Source organism: Antrostomus carolinensis, unplaced genomic scaffold (assembly GCF_000700745.2).
Source record: "Antrostomus carolinensis isolate BGI_N321 unplaced genomic scaffold, ASM70074v2 scaffold52505, whole genome shotgun sequence".
In the NCBI taxonomy this organism is placed as follows: Eukaryota; Metazoa; Chordata; class Aves; order Caprimulgiformes; family Caprimulgidae; genus Antrostomus; species Antrostomus carolinensis.
The window spans coordinates 14,522-30,947 of NW_010318073.1; the positions used below are offsets into that span (position 1 = coordinate 14,522).

A 16,426-nucleotide genomic window follows, 5' to 3' on the forward strand; every position below is an offset into this window, starting at 1 on the left:
TCTGCACCTCCCTTTGCCCGTGACAGCACTGCTTTTGTTTAAAGCCACTGGCAGAGACCCTTCAAGAGATGAGATTCCGACTAACAAAGCAAAATAAAATCAGCAGTTTGAATGGGCTTCAAAATATCTCTGCAGTATTTCAGAAGGGAAAAGCACCTTCTATGTGTTACAAACCCTTGGGCAAATGAGGAGGGTGTAATCTTTCTTTCAAGAGGTTGAGTCATGTTAACACTTTGTAGGACAAATATTTTTTTCTTTAAATATTGAATTCTATAACACAGTAAAACAAATTCCCAGTCTGACCTTGCTGAAGGTTAGATAATCCAGTTGCTATCTTGCTATGACATCTTGACTCTGCTGGCAACCCTAGGAGCAGCTCCTTTCCTGGCAGAAGTGGTGGAATGCCACCACATTGGTGAGAGGCTGGTCTGTATGCAGGGTATCACCCGCTCTACTCTGCTCTGCCTCTGGGGACACTGCTGGGGCAGCCCAACCTCTGCAGAACCTCAGGTTGTTAAAGCACTGCTTGCCAGAGGGCTTTTTATGCCATTCAGCTGCATGCTTGTGAGGACCCATCAGCCCCACGGTGAAAATCCTCTGCCTCACTCAGAGCTTGTAGGTGTCTTTTCAACAATTATAGCAGAGAAGAGATCCCAGCTGTGGTGAGAGGTGAATAAAATACAGCTGAATAAAGAGAGCAGTGAAACAAACCTTCTTTACCCTCCCCTGTGGAGATCAAGCAACACTCTGTTCTATAATTCAGGTGGTAAATGCAGTTTCTTCTGCTCAAAGGTAAGGTAGTTGTTACAAGAAGATTGTGGATGATGCTCTTGGTATTGAGATTTAGAGAGCAGTGCTTGAACTACACATGCACACTCCCTAGGGATCCCTCCCTGGTGCAAAGAGGGGACAGGTGTTAGGAAACCTTTCTGCTCTTCAAAAGGTTCCCTTGAGTCCCCAGGCCACTAACACAGCACCCTACCATGCTTTAGTTCCTGAAAAAAGATAATTTGATTTCAGCATTTGCTTCACCACAAACACACCACAAGCAGTGGCCTCCATTCCCTCCACTCGATGTAAAAATTTCACCCATAGGACATCTCACCTTGTACCCAGATAAATGGATGAACCTTGAGCCTTCCTGACTCTGGAGAGCCCATACAAACCATAGCTCCTGGACTTCCTACCAGCTATTTGTTGAAAATAAAAATCTCTGGTTTGGGCCCTATTTTAAACCCACTGTTACTTCCCCTCTGTAGCACCTCCCTCCTCAGCTGCAGTTTGACTGCTGGCACAAGCAGCTGGAGCAGACCAAACCTCCTTCTAGCACTGGGATTTTAAGCAAGAGTTAATTTTCCTCTATAGACACAACCCCATGCAATCTCCAACTCCATGCCACAGGGAACAGCCTGGCTGCTACACATCCCACAAGTTTTCCTCTGCTTGTCTGGGCCCAGCGGTTTCTCGAACTGATGGGAGCAACAGCGAGTCTGCAATGCTACACCACAGACTGCTCAAGTAAAGAGGACTTCTCCTGCCTTGGGGACTCCATCCTCAGCTGTTGATGCTAATTTCTCACTGCTGCTCGGTGCTGGCTGAAGAGATGCAGTGTGGGGGCATGCATGGTGTGAGACATCTGGCTGGACTTTAAACTTCCTGCCATGACAGCTGCTAAACATTGCGCTGAGCTACAGTTACCTCCCTTACGCTTGTCCCCGCTGTAACTCAGAATTAATTCAGGGACTAGATTTTCCTTTACCCCGTGGTGTCTGGGAGATGTAGTACTAGGCAGTTCTGGCTGCTTATCGTACGGCTGCAGGTCTCATACCAATGTCCATGTCTTTGCAGGGCAGGGGATTGCTGCACATCACTTGCATTTTATTTATTATTTCAACTGCTTGAAAATCCTTCAGTATATTATTCCTGAAGAGTGGGATCAGTTAGCCCAGATTAAGGTAAGAAAGAAATCTAGTAGCTTAGAAGTGTCACAAATACTACAGTGAGGGCTAAGTTTTTGGTCCCATCCTTGCTAAATTGCATGCAACACCATCTGTTATTGCTCTGAAATACCACTGAAAAGAAAGCAAAGGGGAGGCTGTATGGCAAATCACAGCTCTGGAGTTCATGAGGAAATCATGTCCTCAATATACACTCACACAAGACTTTGCTTCAAATGTGTCTGAGAAGCTAGACCTAATAGTGTATGGGGCTCCTGCGTCTGGTCTGGTTCCCTCATCCCGTAAGTCACCACAAAAAACACTGGAGTACCTACATCCATACTCAGTACTCGCAAAATATTATCAAATACTTCACATTAATCCTGAGGGATTTTGCAGGCACATCCCTTCAGTAACCATCAGGTCCCTCCTCCACCAAGAGCTTACACTATGCTTTGTGTTCTCATTGCTGATAAGGGAAAATTAATTCCCAAGATACTTGCTGCCAAATCACCCTGTGTATCCAGTACATGCACTCACCACCACATCTCATTGCAGTTGGTCATTGCCCTGCCTAGGACCCAGCCAGGAGGCTACCTGCAACACAGACCCAGAAACATAAACATGGAGTTTAACATCTCCAAATCCCCTGTTGTCTGGAGGACCCAAACTGCAACTGCCAGATTGCTCAGGATCATAACTGTGGCTGTGATCATTACTTCATTTGGAGACTGTTTGTGGCATATGAGAAATTAGTTTGATTGTTGCCTTGGCAGTTATCAGTGAGCCCATTCTACAAAATACAACAGTTAACAGCTGGAAACACAGTTTAAGCAGCGAAGCTATGGACATACAATAGGAAAGGCAGAGTTCAACATGACTAAATTAACTAAATTGGCCCTGTCAATGGTTTGATATGTTCCTTTTACAGTAAAACAGTCAGAGTTGCAACAACATCTGAAGGAAAGCATTGCCAGCAGCAGAAACACCAAATCCGAGATCACATTTTGTACTTCATTCCTTTACTCTTGCCTTGGTTTCAGTGTCAGGCAGGTTTCCCAACAGCCCATGATCCAACCCAAGACCAGGACTCCTCCCTCAACAGTCAGCAGGCATCTCCGTCACTGACTTCTGTTGCTATTCATCTACCACAGCTCCATGCTGGGTATGGCAAGCCTCTTCCAAGCCTTGTCATACTTCCCTCTGTAATGACACTTCTATTACTTCTTTGTGTGTGTCTAAATTGGCTTTAAATAGAGATGAACTTTCCATAAGGTGAAGTAAGTGTAGCTTGTAAACTCTGGGCATTTAGACTGGAGAGATGTGTGATTTGTCATGTTGAATGGCTTAGAGAAATGGCAAACAAATGTGATTTATGAACTGAAAGCCTATCAGCATCATGCAGGCTTGATGATAAGTGTTGCATTAACACTATTTATGGCATTGAATAAGAGCAAGGACTGTGAAGCTCGCAGGTTACAAATAATCAAGCAAACATTATATTCAGACACTGAGATTACCCTGAGGGCGGTTATCACTACCAGCTCTGCCTGTGACTCAACCCAGCGTCTACACAAAGCAGTCAGGGCCAAGAAGTGGGAGCAGAGAAAAGTTTTCTCCCAGAAAGGAGAGAAGAGATGTGGGAGGGTGCAACCAATGAAGGTGCATGCCATCGCTCCAGCATTAGGAGGGGCACTGGACATTTGCTGAGCTGTTGAATTTAGGCTGGGCCTGCCTCCTCTGTGGATGCCTCACATAGGACCTTCCCTCCTGAGGTCTGGTGTAGGAAAACTTCAACATCAGAGCCACACACAGGCGTCAGTGTGGTTCTGGGGCAAGGGACCTGCTAGATGCATCCTTTGCTCTATGTCTATGGACCAAAGTGGGTTGTGTCAGCCTTCACCTGATGCAGTGGCTACTGGGATCAGTCCTGGTGCCCTTGCAGTAGAACAGAATGTGGCTTAGCTATTGCAGTAGGACTTTGCTTGGAGGCATACCCCTCGTAGCCCAGGTCAGGCTACATGCTGGATCTGCAGAGGACACGGTTCCGCAGCCTCTTCCACCGCTGCAGCCTTCTCCCAATAACCTTGCCCCATGCAACAACTTCAACTCTTCCTCTCCCAAATTTCCTGTTCAACTCTGGGTTACTAGAACATTTGTCACTTTAATTTCAATGCTGGGGTCACTTTATTACACAGAATATGATTTTCAGATCGATTGAGACATCTTAGTATTTACACTTGTTATTTTCCAAAATCTGTTAGACCTGGGTCACTATGTAGAACAAACATTTTCTTTGACAAAACACCACTTTGATAAGAGAAATTTTAAGATATTTTTGCTATCCAAGGACAAGTATTTCTCAGTTGAAGTGACTATCTCCTTGATTGAGTCTTTCTCATTGGGGAAAAAACTATGATTCAACATGATCTTCTCTGGTAGTGTAGGCATTACAGTAATGGGCCCATTTCAGAAACACTGTGGAGTCTTACACAATTCAACTAGTCAATATGAGTCAGATGAGAGATGCCAGCATACCCAGTGTAATGGTATATTTATCCTTTCAACTGCTCCTACCACTTAGTCCTTTATTTTTCACATGCATGAGATTCCTTACCAGTTATCCTTAGGACCGTATAGACTACGGCCAGGTCTTCTGGCCTGTCTGTACAGTGACGTTACTTCCCTGGCTGCTCGGGGTATCACAAAGCCAAACACTTTGATCAGTTAAACTCCAAACACTTTTAGGCAAAAGTACTGGAATATTTTGTGTCAATATAAAAATCATAAACATTGAAGGACTTTGAGATCAGCTGATCAGCACCTTTCAACCTCCTAAATGTGATAGCAATGTCACAGACTATTCGGGTGTGCCAATGACCCTTTTAATTTCAAACAGAAACTGTACTTGGTTTTCAAAGACTAGTGATTTTCCTTCACATAATATTATTCCTGGGGCATCACAAATGGCAAAAAAAATTCCCTGAGTGAAAACTGCAGAATTAGGTCATTAATACAAGGTCAAAAAGAGCTTTGGTTTCACCTAGCCAAGGCTTTAATGGTTTCATGGGACAGAGCTCTCCAACCCTGCATCTTCTGCAGCTACCCTTTGCTTTCCCTTAGTTACAGGGACCTATTTGCTGCTGCCACTCAATGTCCTCAGCTGCAGCTGAGAACCTGCATCTTTCTAAAGTATTCTCATTTTTTTTGCCATTTTTCAGCTCCCAAAACACAGCCTTAACTAACACTTCTGGGTGATTTAGTTGTTTTTCTGCTTTTGCAACTTCTAACCACAGGTTTTTCCTGCTGTAGCTTTGTTCTGTGTTTCCACATAGTACTTTTCTGGGTTCGTGCAACTGCTGGGAATACAGAGTCAGAGCAATACATGGAGTTTTAAGGCAGAGTCCACAGACAGGTATTTGAGAGTTACACTGTTTAAAGTATATGTGTCACAGGAGAGTTTTCCACCAATCTTCCCCCAAATACCTGTGTTCTGAGAAACTGCCCCACCTATCTTCCTCTTAGCCGCCTTGCTGCAACACTTGCAGTTTTATAGACATCTCCTTATTTAGCCAACCAGCTAACAGAAACACAACTTTCCACTGAAGGCTAATGTAAAGTCTCAAGCGTGTGTCCTCAGCTGTTGCAAAATTATGCAACTAAGTGCAATAGGCTCTATCGTTTTACATCAGCTGAGAATCTACTTGCGAGTGCAAAATAAGTGGATGCAGCTGCAGTTATCTTCCTTGGGAGTTTGCCCCCATATACAATTGATTGCAGGTGGCTGAGAATTTTAGACAAGTTTTAGGTTTGTGGGCTGGTTTTTTTGTTTGCTTTGGATTTTTGGGTTTTTTTAATCTGCTGAAGTTAATTCATGTGGCTGCCCAGGGCCTGTAGCAACCATACCCCAACACAGGAAAGGGCATAGATGGAGCTAGTTTACAACACAGATTACCAGATTATAAACAAAATGCTATCTCTCTTGAAGTATCATGTGGCAGGAGAAAGATAAAATTGAAAATGTGACCCTTTTTTTCTTCAAATAATACAGTGCCATTCAACAGACTTAATCATCCCTAAAGACACATCTATTAATTGTTGGCCTGTCAATCAAAACCCTTACTAGACGTGCATTACATCACATCACAGTCTAGCAAATCTTCCTGCCAAAAACCTTTATATAGATTAATCTGATTTCAGAGGCCAGTTTTGTGTTTGACCTTTTACCCAGTGTCCTCAGGGCTGAAATTGAAGAGGATCTGAATGTTTTCTGTGTGCTGCTGAGCTGGGACTATGGGCTCTAGGCTGTCCCTAAGAGATTCCCTTCTTGGCTGCACTCTGCTTTATGCTGCAGCATGGAGACTGAAACTCTTGTACTGGAAAGGGACTCTGCCTTGGATGGCTGACTGACCTGGGGTAGATCTGCATTGCTACAAGAGAGCTCTTCTCCTCCTTCTTCTGGCCTGTCTGTACAGTGACGTTACTTCCCTGGCTGCTCGGGGTATCACAAAGTCCTGTTTCATTGAGATACCTGCACTGGGTTTTGAGATGATACAGTCCATCCCATGCATACTGCGTATACCCACTGCACTGCTGTGGCCATGCACCCCGGCAGAGATTGCTGTGCTGGGGGTGACCCTGGAGCCTTTGCCCCAGGAGGAAATAACTGCTTTGCTAAGGGAAAATCGCACATGCCTCAGGAGAGCAGGCATCAAATTGACAGCCCAAGGAGGTTGCCAGCCTGTGTGTTGGGATGCTGAGGGTGAGAAGTAAATGCACTAATAATCATCGCAATTTGAAAGGCAGCCCTGCCCAGATTTCCCACACCAAACAGGGAGGCACACGGTCCTGCTGTTGTGCCACACTGAGAAGCTCTGGGCTATGTCACACTCACTGCATTCACTGCTCTGCTTTGTGACAGGCTTTGGAGATGCTGGATTTCCTTTGCTAGTTAGTGCAGGTTAACACAGATACTCCAGATATTCAAGGTGCCTCTGCAAGTGCAGCACCAGATAATGTGTATCCATAAACATAAAATAATGACTGGCAATAACCAGTATCACCTCTTCTGTTGGGGTTGTCCTGGTGTCACTGCTCTCTCCCTCCCCACAACCCCAGGCAACTCTGTTTCTCAGTGTTATGATGAGGAACTGAAGTTGTAGGATGATGTTTATCCCATTGGGCTTGACACCTTCTACACTGCTGTAGAGCAAAAAAGCTGGTGCCTTCCTAGTCAACCTGGATGGTAGAACTTGGAGGGGCCACTCCATTTCAAAGCACTTGTCATCATGTTGGTGTTGTATGCAGCTCTCTCAGATCTGTAGTTGACTACTGAATCTGAAGAGGTTATAAATTTATTTACCAATGGTGCATCAGGCTTCATGTACCCAGTTGTGCTGGCACTTCAAGTCTCTTTTGAACTGAAATAAAAGCAAATGGCAAAGGCTGAGGCTTTCAGGATAATGTCATTTATCTTCTCAAAATCTGCTTTTTAGTTGTCAAGCAAAACAAATTCACAATAGCTAGACAAGGTCTTGTCTGGCATCACTGTATTTTTATTGGTCTTCAATGTAACTTGAAAATATTAGGCCATATAATAGTGCTCACTTTTCTATTGATTTTTTCACACAGTCTGATAACACAAATGAAAAAAATGTGTGTAATTAGACAGATTTCCTAAAGCTGGGAGACTGGAGAAAGCCACGCAGCAAGCTTTCCCTGCATCTAAAACTTCGATATGGTTCCTAGATTCATGAAGTACAGACAAACTTGAAGACAGCAGGAAAAGTGCCAGTAAACAGTGAGAAAAAAATGCTGCCTTCATATTTGAAGGAGATATTTTTCCCCTTTGAGAGAGGATAAAAACAGATCTTCACATCTGCAGGACAAAGTGGCTGTAGCAAGGTTGCCCATGCAAGCACCATCTTGTACTGCCAGTGTGAGTGGCTGCAATGCAGCTCTCCTTCCTGAGGCTTGCTTACAGAAAAGAGGATTGCTCACAGTTTTTTCTGGTTCAGAGGCAATTCAAAACATCCAGGTGACCTTCAGGTATCTTCCCTGGAAGTCATGTCCACTAATACAGTGCTAGTTGGCTACTGTGGGAGAGGAATGACCCACTGGTGTAGTGTATCAGCCCAAAGTTAGCCCAGAATTAGCATGGCAAGTCCCTTACCCCAGGACCCCAAGCTGTACCAGGCTTTTTTTTTTTTTTTTTTTTTTAGTTTTTCATCTAGCATTTAAATGTGTTTTGTAGAATTTTCTTCTTTTTCTGCTTGGCCTCCAGTCTTTGCGTAAAAATGTTTCTTCTTTAAAGTTGAGAGAGTTTAACAGTTGTCCTTGAGGCTAAAATAGCAACAAGAAAAACCTAACCAGCCAATCCAAAAAGAGTGGATTATGAGCTTTTATAAAACTTTTGTTGGAACAAAGATCATTTGAGTTTTTCTCCTCTGATTCACCCATAGCTTGTGTGCAAAAAAGCCCCTTCCACAGAGGAATTAAGCTGCACTCAATTCCTGGTAAATTCAGCTGGTGAGATGGCTCCACTGACCCTCTCCATCATGGCAGCAGCTTTCCCTGGCTGACCCCAGGGCATGTTGTCCCAGCCAGCTGTGACATAGCAAAACTCTGCTTGGCACACAGGCTACTATGCATTCCAGGGGCTCATCAGGGATGAGCAGAGTGTTTATGAACTTTCTGGAGCTTGTTTACAAAAAGCCTCTTGTTCAAAAGTCATAGTAGACAAATGGTCCTTACTGGGACAATCTTATTCCTTTTAGTTTTGAGTTGAAGCTTTAAGCTGCTCTCCTCTCCCTTCTTCACACAGGAAGTGGAAAGGATTGGAGGTCAGCAACAATCTGCAGGACCTATGGGGAACCATAAAAGCAGTTTTACTTTTTCTGGCTGATACTCCTGCCATCCTGGTCCAACAGCTGCAATGGTATTAAATTGCATGACAGTGCAAGGGGCAAAAAGTTTTGCAGTTGTTGTCAGTTTTACTTTAATAATTTTTACAGTGTTCCCTGTGTGTATAAGATCTTCTGTGAATCCCATGTAATTTCAGTCACTGAATAGTTAAAAAGGCAGCACATTCTGCTTCTGCCACCACCACAAAGTCTCCTTTTTTCTGGGATAACATCATCTGGTAGTGGCCTCTTTCTTGGGATTATGTCTGACCCTTGTTATATTTATTAGACCCTATAGAATCCCTGTCTTACAATAAATTACATCATCTTAACAATATATGATATACAAATATAGTCTTTACTGAATGATATCCAGGAATCTGGGGAGGAGAGAAAACCGAAATAAGTTCTTCAAATGTTGCCTAGTAGGGCATGTTTTTATTGAGGACCTTTTTTTTTTTAACCTCTTACACAAACAGGAAATCTTAATTTAATTCAGATGTGTTTTATTATAGTTTGAATTTACCAACTAAATAACAAAGAGCAAAAAGCCTTCCATGCAAGAAAAAAGCCAGGACACTCTGCCACTGAGGATTTGCAGAGCTTTGGAAGTATACATAATTCAAATAGGAGCATAGAACTACTCTTAATACAAACTAAGGACAGCTTAACACTGAAAGGGATTGTCCTACTCTCTCCACACTTGGCCACAGAGTCCCACATCCCCTTTTGCACCATTTCCATGCAGTGGGTTGGATCAGTGTGAGATTAAATCATTGTTCCATGAGATGATTCACATTACAAAACTATACCCTGGGATCTTGTCACTAAATCCCCCAGAAGTGTTCCTCTAAAATCCCTCCTCTTAAGGGTGCCAGAAGAGTGGAAGCAGAAGGTGTTTACATTTCCCCTGAAGACTCAGTCCTTCTATCAGCCCTCAGAGCAGTTTACTGACTAAATTCTCTATGTATTTGAATAATTTATCATATGAATAAATTCATTTATGCCAAATGAAGAGGTGGACTACTGGGATGCAGTAATGCCAACACAACAAAATTGAAGCTGGAGTGGTAAGGGAAATGAACCCCTAACAATGGCAAGTGGTACTGTCTGCTCAGGCAGCAGGAGACAGCTGTGACCACATCTGAAACACGAGAATGTGGGGAGGTACGGAGCAGCATCTAAAAAAGGCTACAGAATAAGCAGAGCTGAGCAAAAAAGCAAGCTGCTCTTTTTGAGCTGCAAAAATATGTTTGTTACAGAATGACTGAAAACTAAATTGCAAGTTTTATGTCTCATTCCAAATTCTCCAATTCAGAAAGTATAAAAGTAACATTAATGTGCCTTTTACTCCCCACTAACATTTAAGAAATAGAAGTCTCAGCTCCTGCCAAATGATTTGTCACCCCAAGCCCTTGACTTGAGTAACTGATGTGTATGCATTACAGACACATGCAGCCCAAAGATCGAAAAAATTAAAAGACAGATCTCAAGTAGTGTAAACTGGTGTTTGTCCAGCCTACACCAGCTGCTGATCTGGTCCGTAAATGTCTTACAGCAGTAATAGTTGGACAGATTATGGTTTGCATTCATCAAACACTGATGAGTGCTACCTAACTAAGCATGCTTTGCTCACATTTGTGGCCAGGAGATTGATTGTTTTAAACATTTTTAAAATTCCTCTTCCTTTAACTGTTCTTCGAGGAAATCATTACATGCCACAGTCAAAGCAGCAACCAAAATGACAAATTCATTAAAATCCACTTCATTGTCTTTATTGGAGTCCAGATCTTTCATAATCTTATCAACCAGAAGAGGATCCTTTTGGCCCTAAAGAGAAAGAAAAGTGAGTTAGCTGTGCAGATCTCAAATGCATAATTCTGAGACACCTGACGGTGCAACCCACTGGTATGCCACAAGCCCTGGTGCTATTAAATGAAAGGCTGCATGAAAAATGCACCTGAATATTAATGTAGCAGTAGTCACAGCATTAAAAACATAGGCCTGGAGTGCCAAAAGTGTGCAGCAAAAGAAACTGAAGACAGTGCAGCTCTTGTGAGGAAAACAGGTACACAGGCACAGAAATGAATCAAACAGATTTTAGGAGCTACTGAGCACTGATTTCTTTTGACAAGATGGATTTATAATGTGCATTTCTCCGTGTCATTCCCTAAAAACCAGTACTTAGATTTTCAACAGGTTATTCATAAGTGGTCGTATTATACCTCCATTCATTACATTCAGAAAATCTTTACTTAGCAAACAAGACATCTTATTCAATTGGAGTAAGAACAATGAATCTTGTAATAATAAATCAACAGCAAAGATTAAAAGAATATTAAATTCAAGGAAATAGAGACAATGTAAAAAAAAAATCCTGCTGATGGTGATAGGGTCCACAATTCTGACAATTAAGAGAATACAGAAAAACAGTTATTTTTCTTTATTCCATAAAAAGCATCCATGATTTTAATTAAGAACATAACAAATGTGCAAAGACATATTCAGATCAGCAGCTTATTACTGAAAGGATTTTCTTAGCATCTCTCTGCAGGGCACACAAGCAACTGTACTGCAAGGCCACTGTGCACAAGATACGTTCTTGTCTCTTGAGAACTGGTTGCTAGATATAATTCTTTGAAGAACTTATCTATGCCCTGTTATTAAAAGTGAACAAATAGAGAAAAACCTGATTAAAGCCTGATTTAGTGTTGATTTTGCTACTGCTTCTAGGCTGCCCTTGCCCTCCAAAAGCACAGAGGGATAAGTGGAGCGCAGGTGGCCGGCTCTGTCTCTGGTGGCACATGGCAGTGCACCATGGCTGGACCACCCTCTGAAAACACACTTTCCAAATGAAATATTTCATCCCATCTACTTACATCTGGCTCCACAAAGTCAACTGTCATCTGAGAGGCTGTGGCAGGATGTGCCTTGCATAAGGAAATACTATTCCCAAACACGTTCATAGCTATTTATCCAACCCATGAACAGTAACTTAAGAGATCTGGGAGCTGCATCTTACTGAAAGGAAATCAGTGAGCTCGCTGGTGAGTAGTTCCTTGAGTTCTCCTTTACTGAGCTTGTATCTGTCTCCTTCTTTGCCAGAGTAGTGATGGAAAACCCTGATCAAAGTGTCCATTGCGTCTTCCAGTGGTGTGGACATAGCAGCGAGCAGAAGAGCTGCAGGGCAAAGATCCAGATTCAGTGACATTGCACAGAAGCCAAACCAAAGGCTAGTCTCAGGGAAGGGATGGATAACTAGATGAAGAAAGAAATAGTTATCAGTACTGAAAAAATGGGTTTTCACTTGTTCCATCCTGTCAGCTGTGTGTAAGCAAGGCTATACTTACAAAATAAAACATTGTCCTGAACTTACTAACAATTACTCCAATAAGAAAAATAGAAAGGAAGACCTTTATTTAAGAAAGTCATCTACTGTGTATTCATTTTGCAAAGCTACTGTAAAAGGAAATCTTTTGTACCAATACCTGAAAACACAGGGAAAACGGAGGCACACCCTCCTACGCGTTCATTCAAAAGTTTTCTCAAGAAAATGAGATCAACAAATAGCAGTGTCCTAAATGGACGCACATTTATACAGAAGGCTCTACACTTGTTTCTTGGGCCATTATAAGAAAGTCATCATTAATAAGGATAGAAACATCAGCTTTCAATTTATTTGTCTGTGTTTGCTTTGACTGACCTTTTTTGCCTGTAAATTACCTGGAATAAACAAATGTGAGCTAGGTACCCCAAAGGGTTTGCTTCAACGAGTACACAGTAAGAAGGTACATGCGGAAGCACCACCAAGAAAAAGATGGAAATGCAATTAGTTGCTGAGTAGCTGACTCAAAAAGTAACTAAAAATATAAATCAAGTGAAAGGGAAGCATTATGTTGATTAAGCCATGGGACAGAAATTTTAAAAAGCCAGAATTAAATTCAAGGTAAGACTGGAGTCCTAAACAACATCACTGTGCAAAGGCTAAGACTTACCTGCTTTACAGGTTAGCTGAGGCGTATGCAAGAAAATATTCAGATCACAGAAGGTGATGGTCACCTTCCTTTCAAAACCTATGCACAGGCTCTTGTTTATCAGGCTGAGTGGATTACACTAATAGAGACAGACGTATAACTGTCACAAGGATGACAGGGCTTCTGTTTCCCTCTGCATTTGCCTACTCTGTTCAATAAAAGCCGCTTGCTGTAAATGGGTCACTAAAATATTCACTAGGCAGAGCAGAGGGCTGTGTGTGGAACATACAAGATATTTTTTATTATTTCACCTTTTACAAATATGTCCATCCAGTCACCTGAAGGTCAAAATCAGAAAATGCTAGCAACCACCAAGTCAGTACAAAACAACTTTCCCCCATTTTCAAAAGAACTCTTTATAATCTGCCTCTCTGCACTTCTACAGCTGAGACTCTAAATGCCTCAGTGCTGGCAGCCAGTGTTCAAAGCTACTTGGGTACCTAGGGGTAGGCTTGTAGCCGAGTATGCCACAATTCCCTTGGAATATCTACCTTTATTGTCAGATGTCTCCATAAGCCTTGGCTCTTGCTGAGTGGAATTCTTGCTGTAGTATGTATTCTCAGGAGGAAACAAGGAAACCGTTTTCAGAGGAAGGTGTACCTGAAATCATATTGTGCACTGATCAACAGGCTTGGCTTCATTTTTATCAGTCCCGCACAACTGCAGTTCAGCATCTCTCTTTTAATATGTGAACTTTCCCCAGGAGAGCTTCCGCTGCCCTGACACCAGGAGCTCATTGCCCCCAGGAGCAATGGCTGAGGGACAGAAGAAACATCAGCTTCACCATGGTAGGGCCTACTTAGCATCTGAAATATCAAATGGCCAGTTTTCACGACAACCACATGAAATGGAAAACTGCTTTGCTTTGGGTTTGCTTTCCCTCAATAAAGCCTCCCACCTGCTGCATACACATGTCCAGCGAGCACAACTATGCAGATAAACAGCAAGAGGGCATACAGCTGCAGATCTTTCTCTTTTTTATTCCAGTCAGAGGGGAAGAAAATGAAATGGGCATTGTTTTTACCTCTGAAAGCCTCCAGGCACACACAATTTTAAGTACCATAGTAGATCTCAGCCCACAACTCTGCCTGCCTCCTTTGCTTCCAGACGTGATGCTTCTTCCATCTGTGCTCTTGTGACAAGTGTTCACAACCCAAGGGGTCTCAGCTGTGCTTCTGCGAGAAAGGGAAAGGAAGAGGTTCCAGGCAAAAATGCTGGAACTCAGCAGCATGAGGTGTGATTGTATGTAAAGTGGGTTTTTTCCAAAACAGTAGGCAGGCTTTTTTGGTTAAAGGTCCCTGCAGACATGGACAATACTGTAGGCATGGTGTATGTCTTCAGCTCCCATCACTGAGGTCGTGAGTGCTCACCAGGGATGGAGGGAATAGATGCTGAGTTAAGTTTGAGACAAGATCCAGGTGGAAACCAGCCTGGAAATGTTGATAGGCAACAAGCAGAACCTAATCCCTCCTGGAGTCAAGGGAGAGCTTGACATCAGGTTTGCTCTCCATTCCTCTTCTGTATTTGGGGACAGCTTACAGGTGCACAGTTTTGTACAGAGGGAGTCCCTGGTCTAGCCAGACCATATCCAGCTAGACGTGGGAGCAGAACATGGGTGATATAAGGTGCAGCACAGCTCTCCCACTCAGATCCTGGGCATACTCCGTGTCTTTGCAGATGCTATGAAAAAGCCTCTTATGGACTCTCTTATGTACAGCCATGCAGGGCTATGTCTTGCCTGTGATTCACTAGTGCTTGTAACTGTTGCTCAGAAATATTAACCAGATAAATGTTATAACACTGGGGTTTTGCCATTTATTCAACAAGAGTTTCACTCATAACCACAAGAAACCACAGCTGAGTCAATACATAGGTATAAAATCCTCCTGTTTATCTATTATGGCTATCCTCTGCCTGATGAATATTGCAAATTAATTATCTAAGCAGAGACTATAGGAGGTACAACTTCCAGGAAGCACGTATAAACTTTCAGAGCTGCCATCCTCAGGACAGAATACAGGAGGGTTTTCTCTTTCGTCTCTAGGACATCAGCTCAATAATTTATACAGTGATATAATCTGTGCAGTCTCTTTCAACAGCTACTTTCATTCCAGCTAATTGTGTAAGAAACTCTCTATTCCATGCTGGTGGATTACATGTACACAGTAACAGCTGCGCTGAGCTTGTTTGTTAAGAGGTCCATCCAATTTGCTGTGTCCATCCCTTCCCTCCTTCTCTAGCTGTTCGCCAGCAGCTCCAGTGGCAGCAGAGATCTCCTAAGGGTAGGTTCCAGGGGCTACTCAAAATTCATGATTGTCAGTCGACTGTTTTTAACCCTTCAACAAAAATGTCAGCACAATTTGTTTTTATAGAATATTTAATAGGCTTTGAAGAGAACTAAAGTCAATGTCACCTGTGAGCACTTCTGTATAAGGGCAAGACCCAACTCTGTGTCAGCAGCCACCATTCCCACTTCGATCCTTTCCTGCACTCTGGTTTCCACCAGGGTAAACATGTGAGCAGAAGCTGACACATGGGTGACAGAGGGAGCAGAACTGCAGCATGACTGGAGATGTGAAGATGGATGCCTTCTTCATTCGTGACTAAAGTTTGTTCTTTGCAACATGCTGAATCACAGCAGTGTTGGTTGGAAGGCACCTCTGGAGGTGCCTAGTCTCACATCCTGTTCAAAGCAGAATCATCACCAATGCCAGACCAGATCAGTCATGGCTTCTTTGAGTTAAATCTTGAAAAACTCCAAGGATAGAGATTTCACAAATTCTTGGGTAACTTGCTCTAGTGCTGCACTAGTTCCTTGGGGAAGATGTTTCTTCTAATATCCAGTCTGAGCATCCCAAGCTGCGATTGGGGCCACTTTTTGCACCATCTACCACTAACAAAAAGTTTGACTTTGTTGAATTTATAAATTACCTTCAAATATTCTAGGCTCCTCAGCTGAACTCAAAAATAAACTTGAAAACAGCCTGCTCCCTTACTGGCCCAATCTGGTTCCATGCTTTATTGTCCTCTTCACGTTGTGTGTTTACCCCTCACAGACTACTCCAGCTGAACCCTTCTCCTAATGACTATTACAATACTAAAGTACACGGCAAAATCAATGAATGTCAGAAGCAGAAGGGCAGATTTTTCACCTGCCATGGCACAAAGACTGCACAGGGCCAAATTCTGCCATCTTTGCTCAAGCACTAATAGATGCTAGCCTTACAGAATGAGTCAGCCATCTGATTTCACTGAAGGCTGCTGAGAGAAGCAGAGCTTGTTCCTTGCCCTGTGATGTGGTTTAACTCCAGCTGGAAACTAAGCCCCACACAGCTGCTCTCTTGCTCCGCCCCCCGCCGGGTGGGTTGAGGGAGAGAATCAGAAGGGTAAAAGTGAGAAAACTCATGGGCTGAGATAAAGAAGGTTTAACAGGTAAAGTAAAGCTGTGCACACAAGCAAAGCAAAATAAGGAATTCATTCACTGCTTCCCATTGGTGTTCAGCCACCTCCAGGAAAGCAGGGATCCATCATGCCTAGTGGTTACTTGGAAAGA

General features: G+C 42.9%; 1 protein-coding gene across 1 annotated transcript; it reads right to left on the bottom strand.

Annotated features, from left to right (window-relative positions):
• Window positions 1-10,510: 10,510 nt before the first annotated feature.
• Window positions 10,511-12,002, bottom strand: S100Z (S100 calcium binding protein Z). Its single transcript, XM_010168771.1, has 2 exons — window positions 11,862-12,002; window positions 10,511-10,669 (listed from the first exon to the last, which is right to left on the bottom strand). The coding sequence occupies exons 1-2, from the start codon at window positions 12,000-12,002 to the stop codon at window positions 10,511-10,513; spliced, it is 300 nt and encodes a 99-aa protein (XP_010167073.1).
• Between the last annotated feature and the right edge of the window lie 4,424 nt (window positions 12,003-16,426).

Coding starts and splice junctions, on each gene's coding strand:
- S100Z (XM_010168771.1), bottom strand. CDS start 12,002: ATGTCCACACCACTGGAAGACGCAATGGACACTTTGATCAGGGTTTTC. Junction 10,670..11,861: donor AGCTCACTGATTTCCTTTCA/GTAAGATGCAGC, acceptor CTTTCTCTTTAG/GGCCAAAAGGATCCTCTTCT.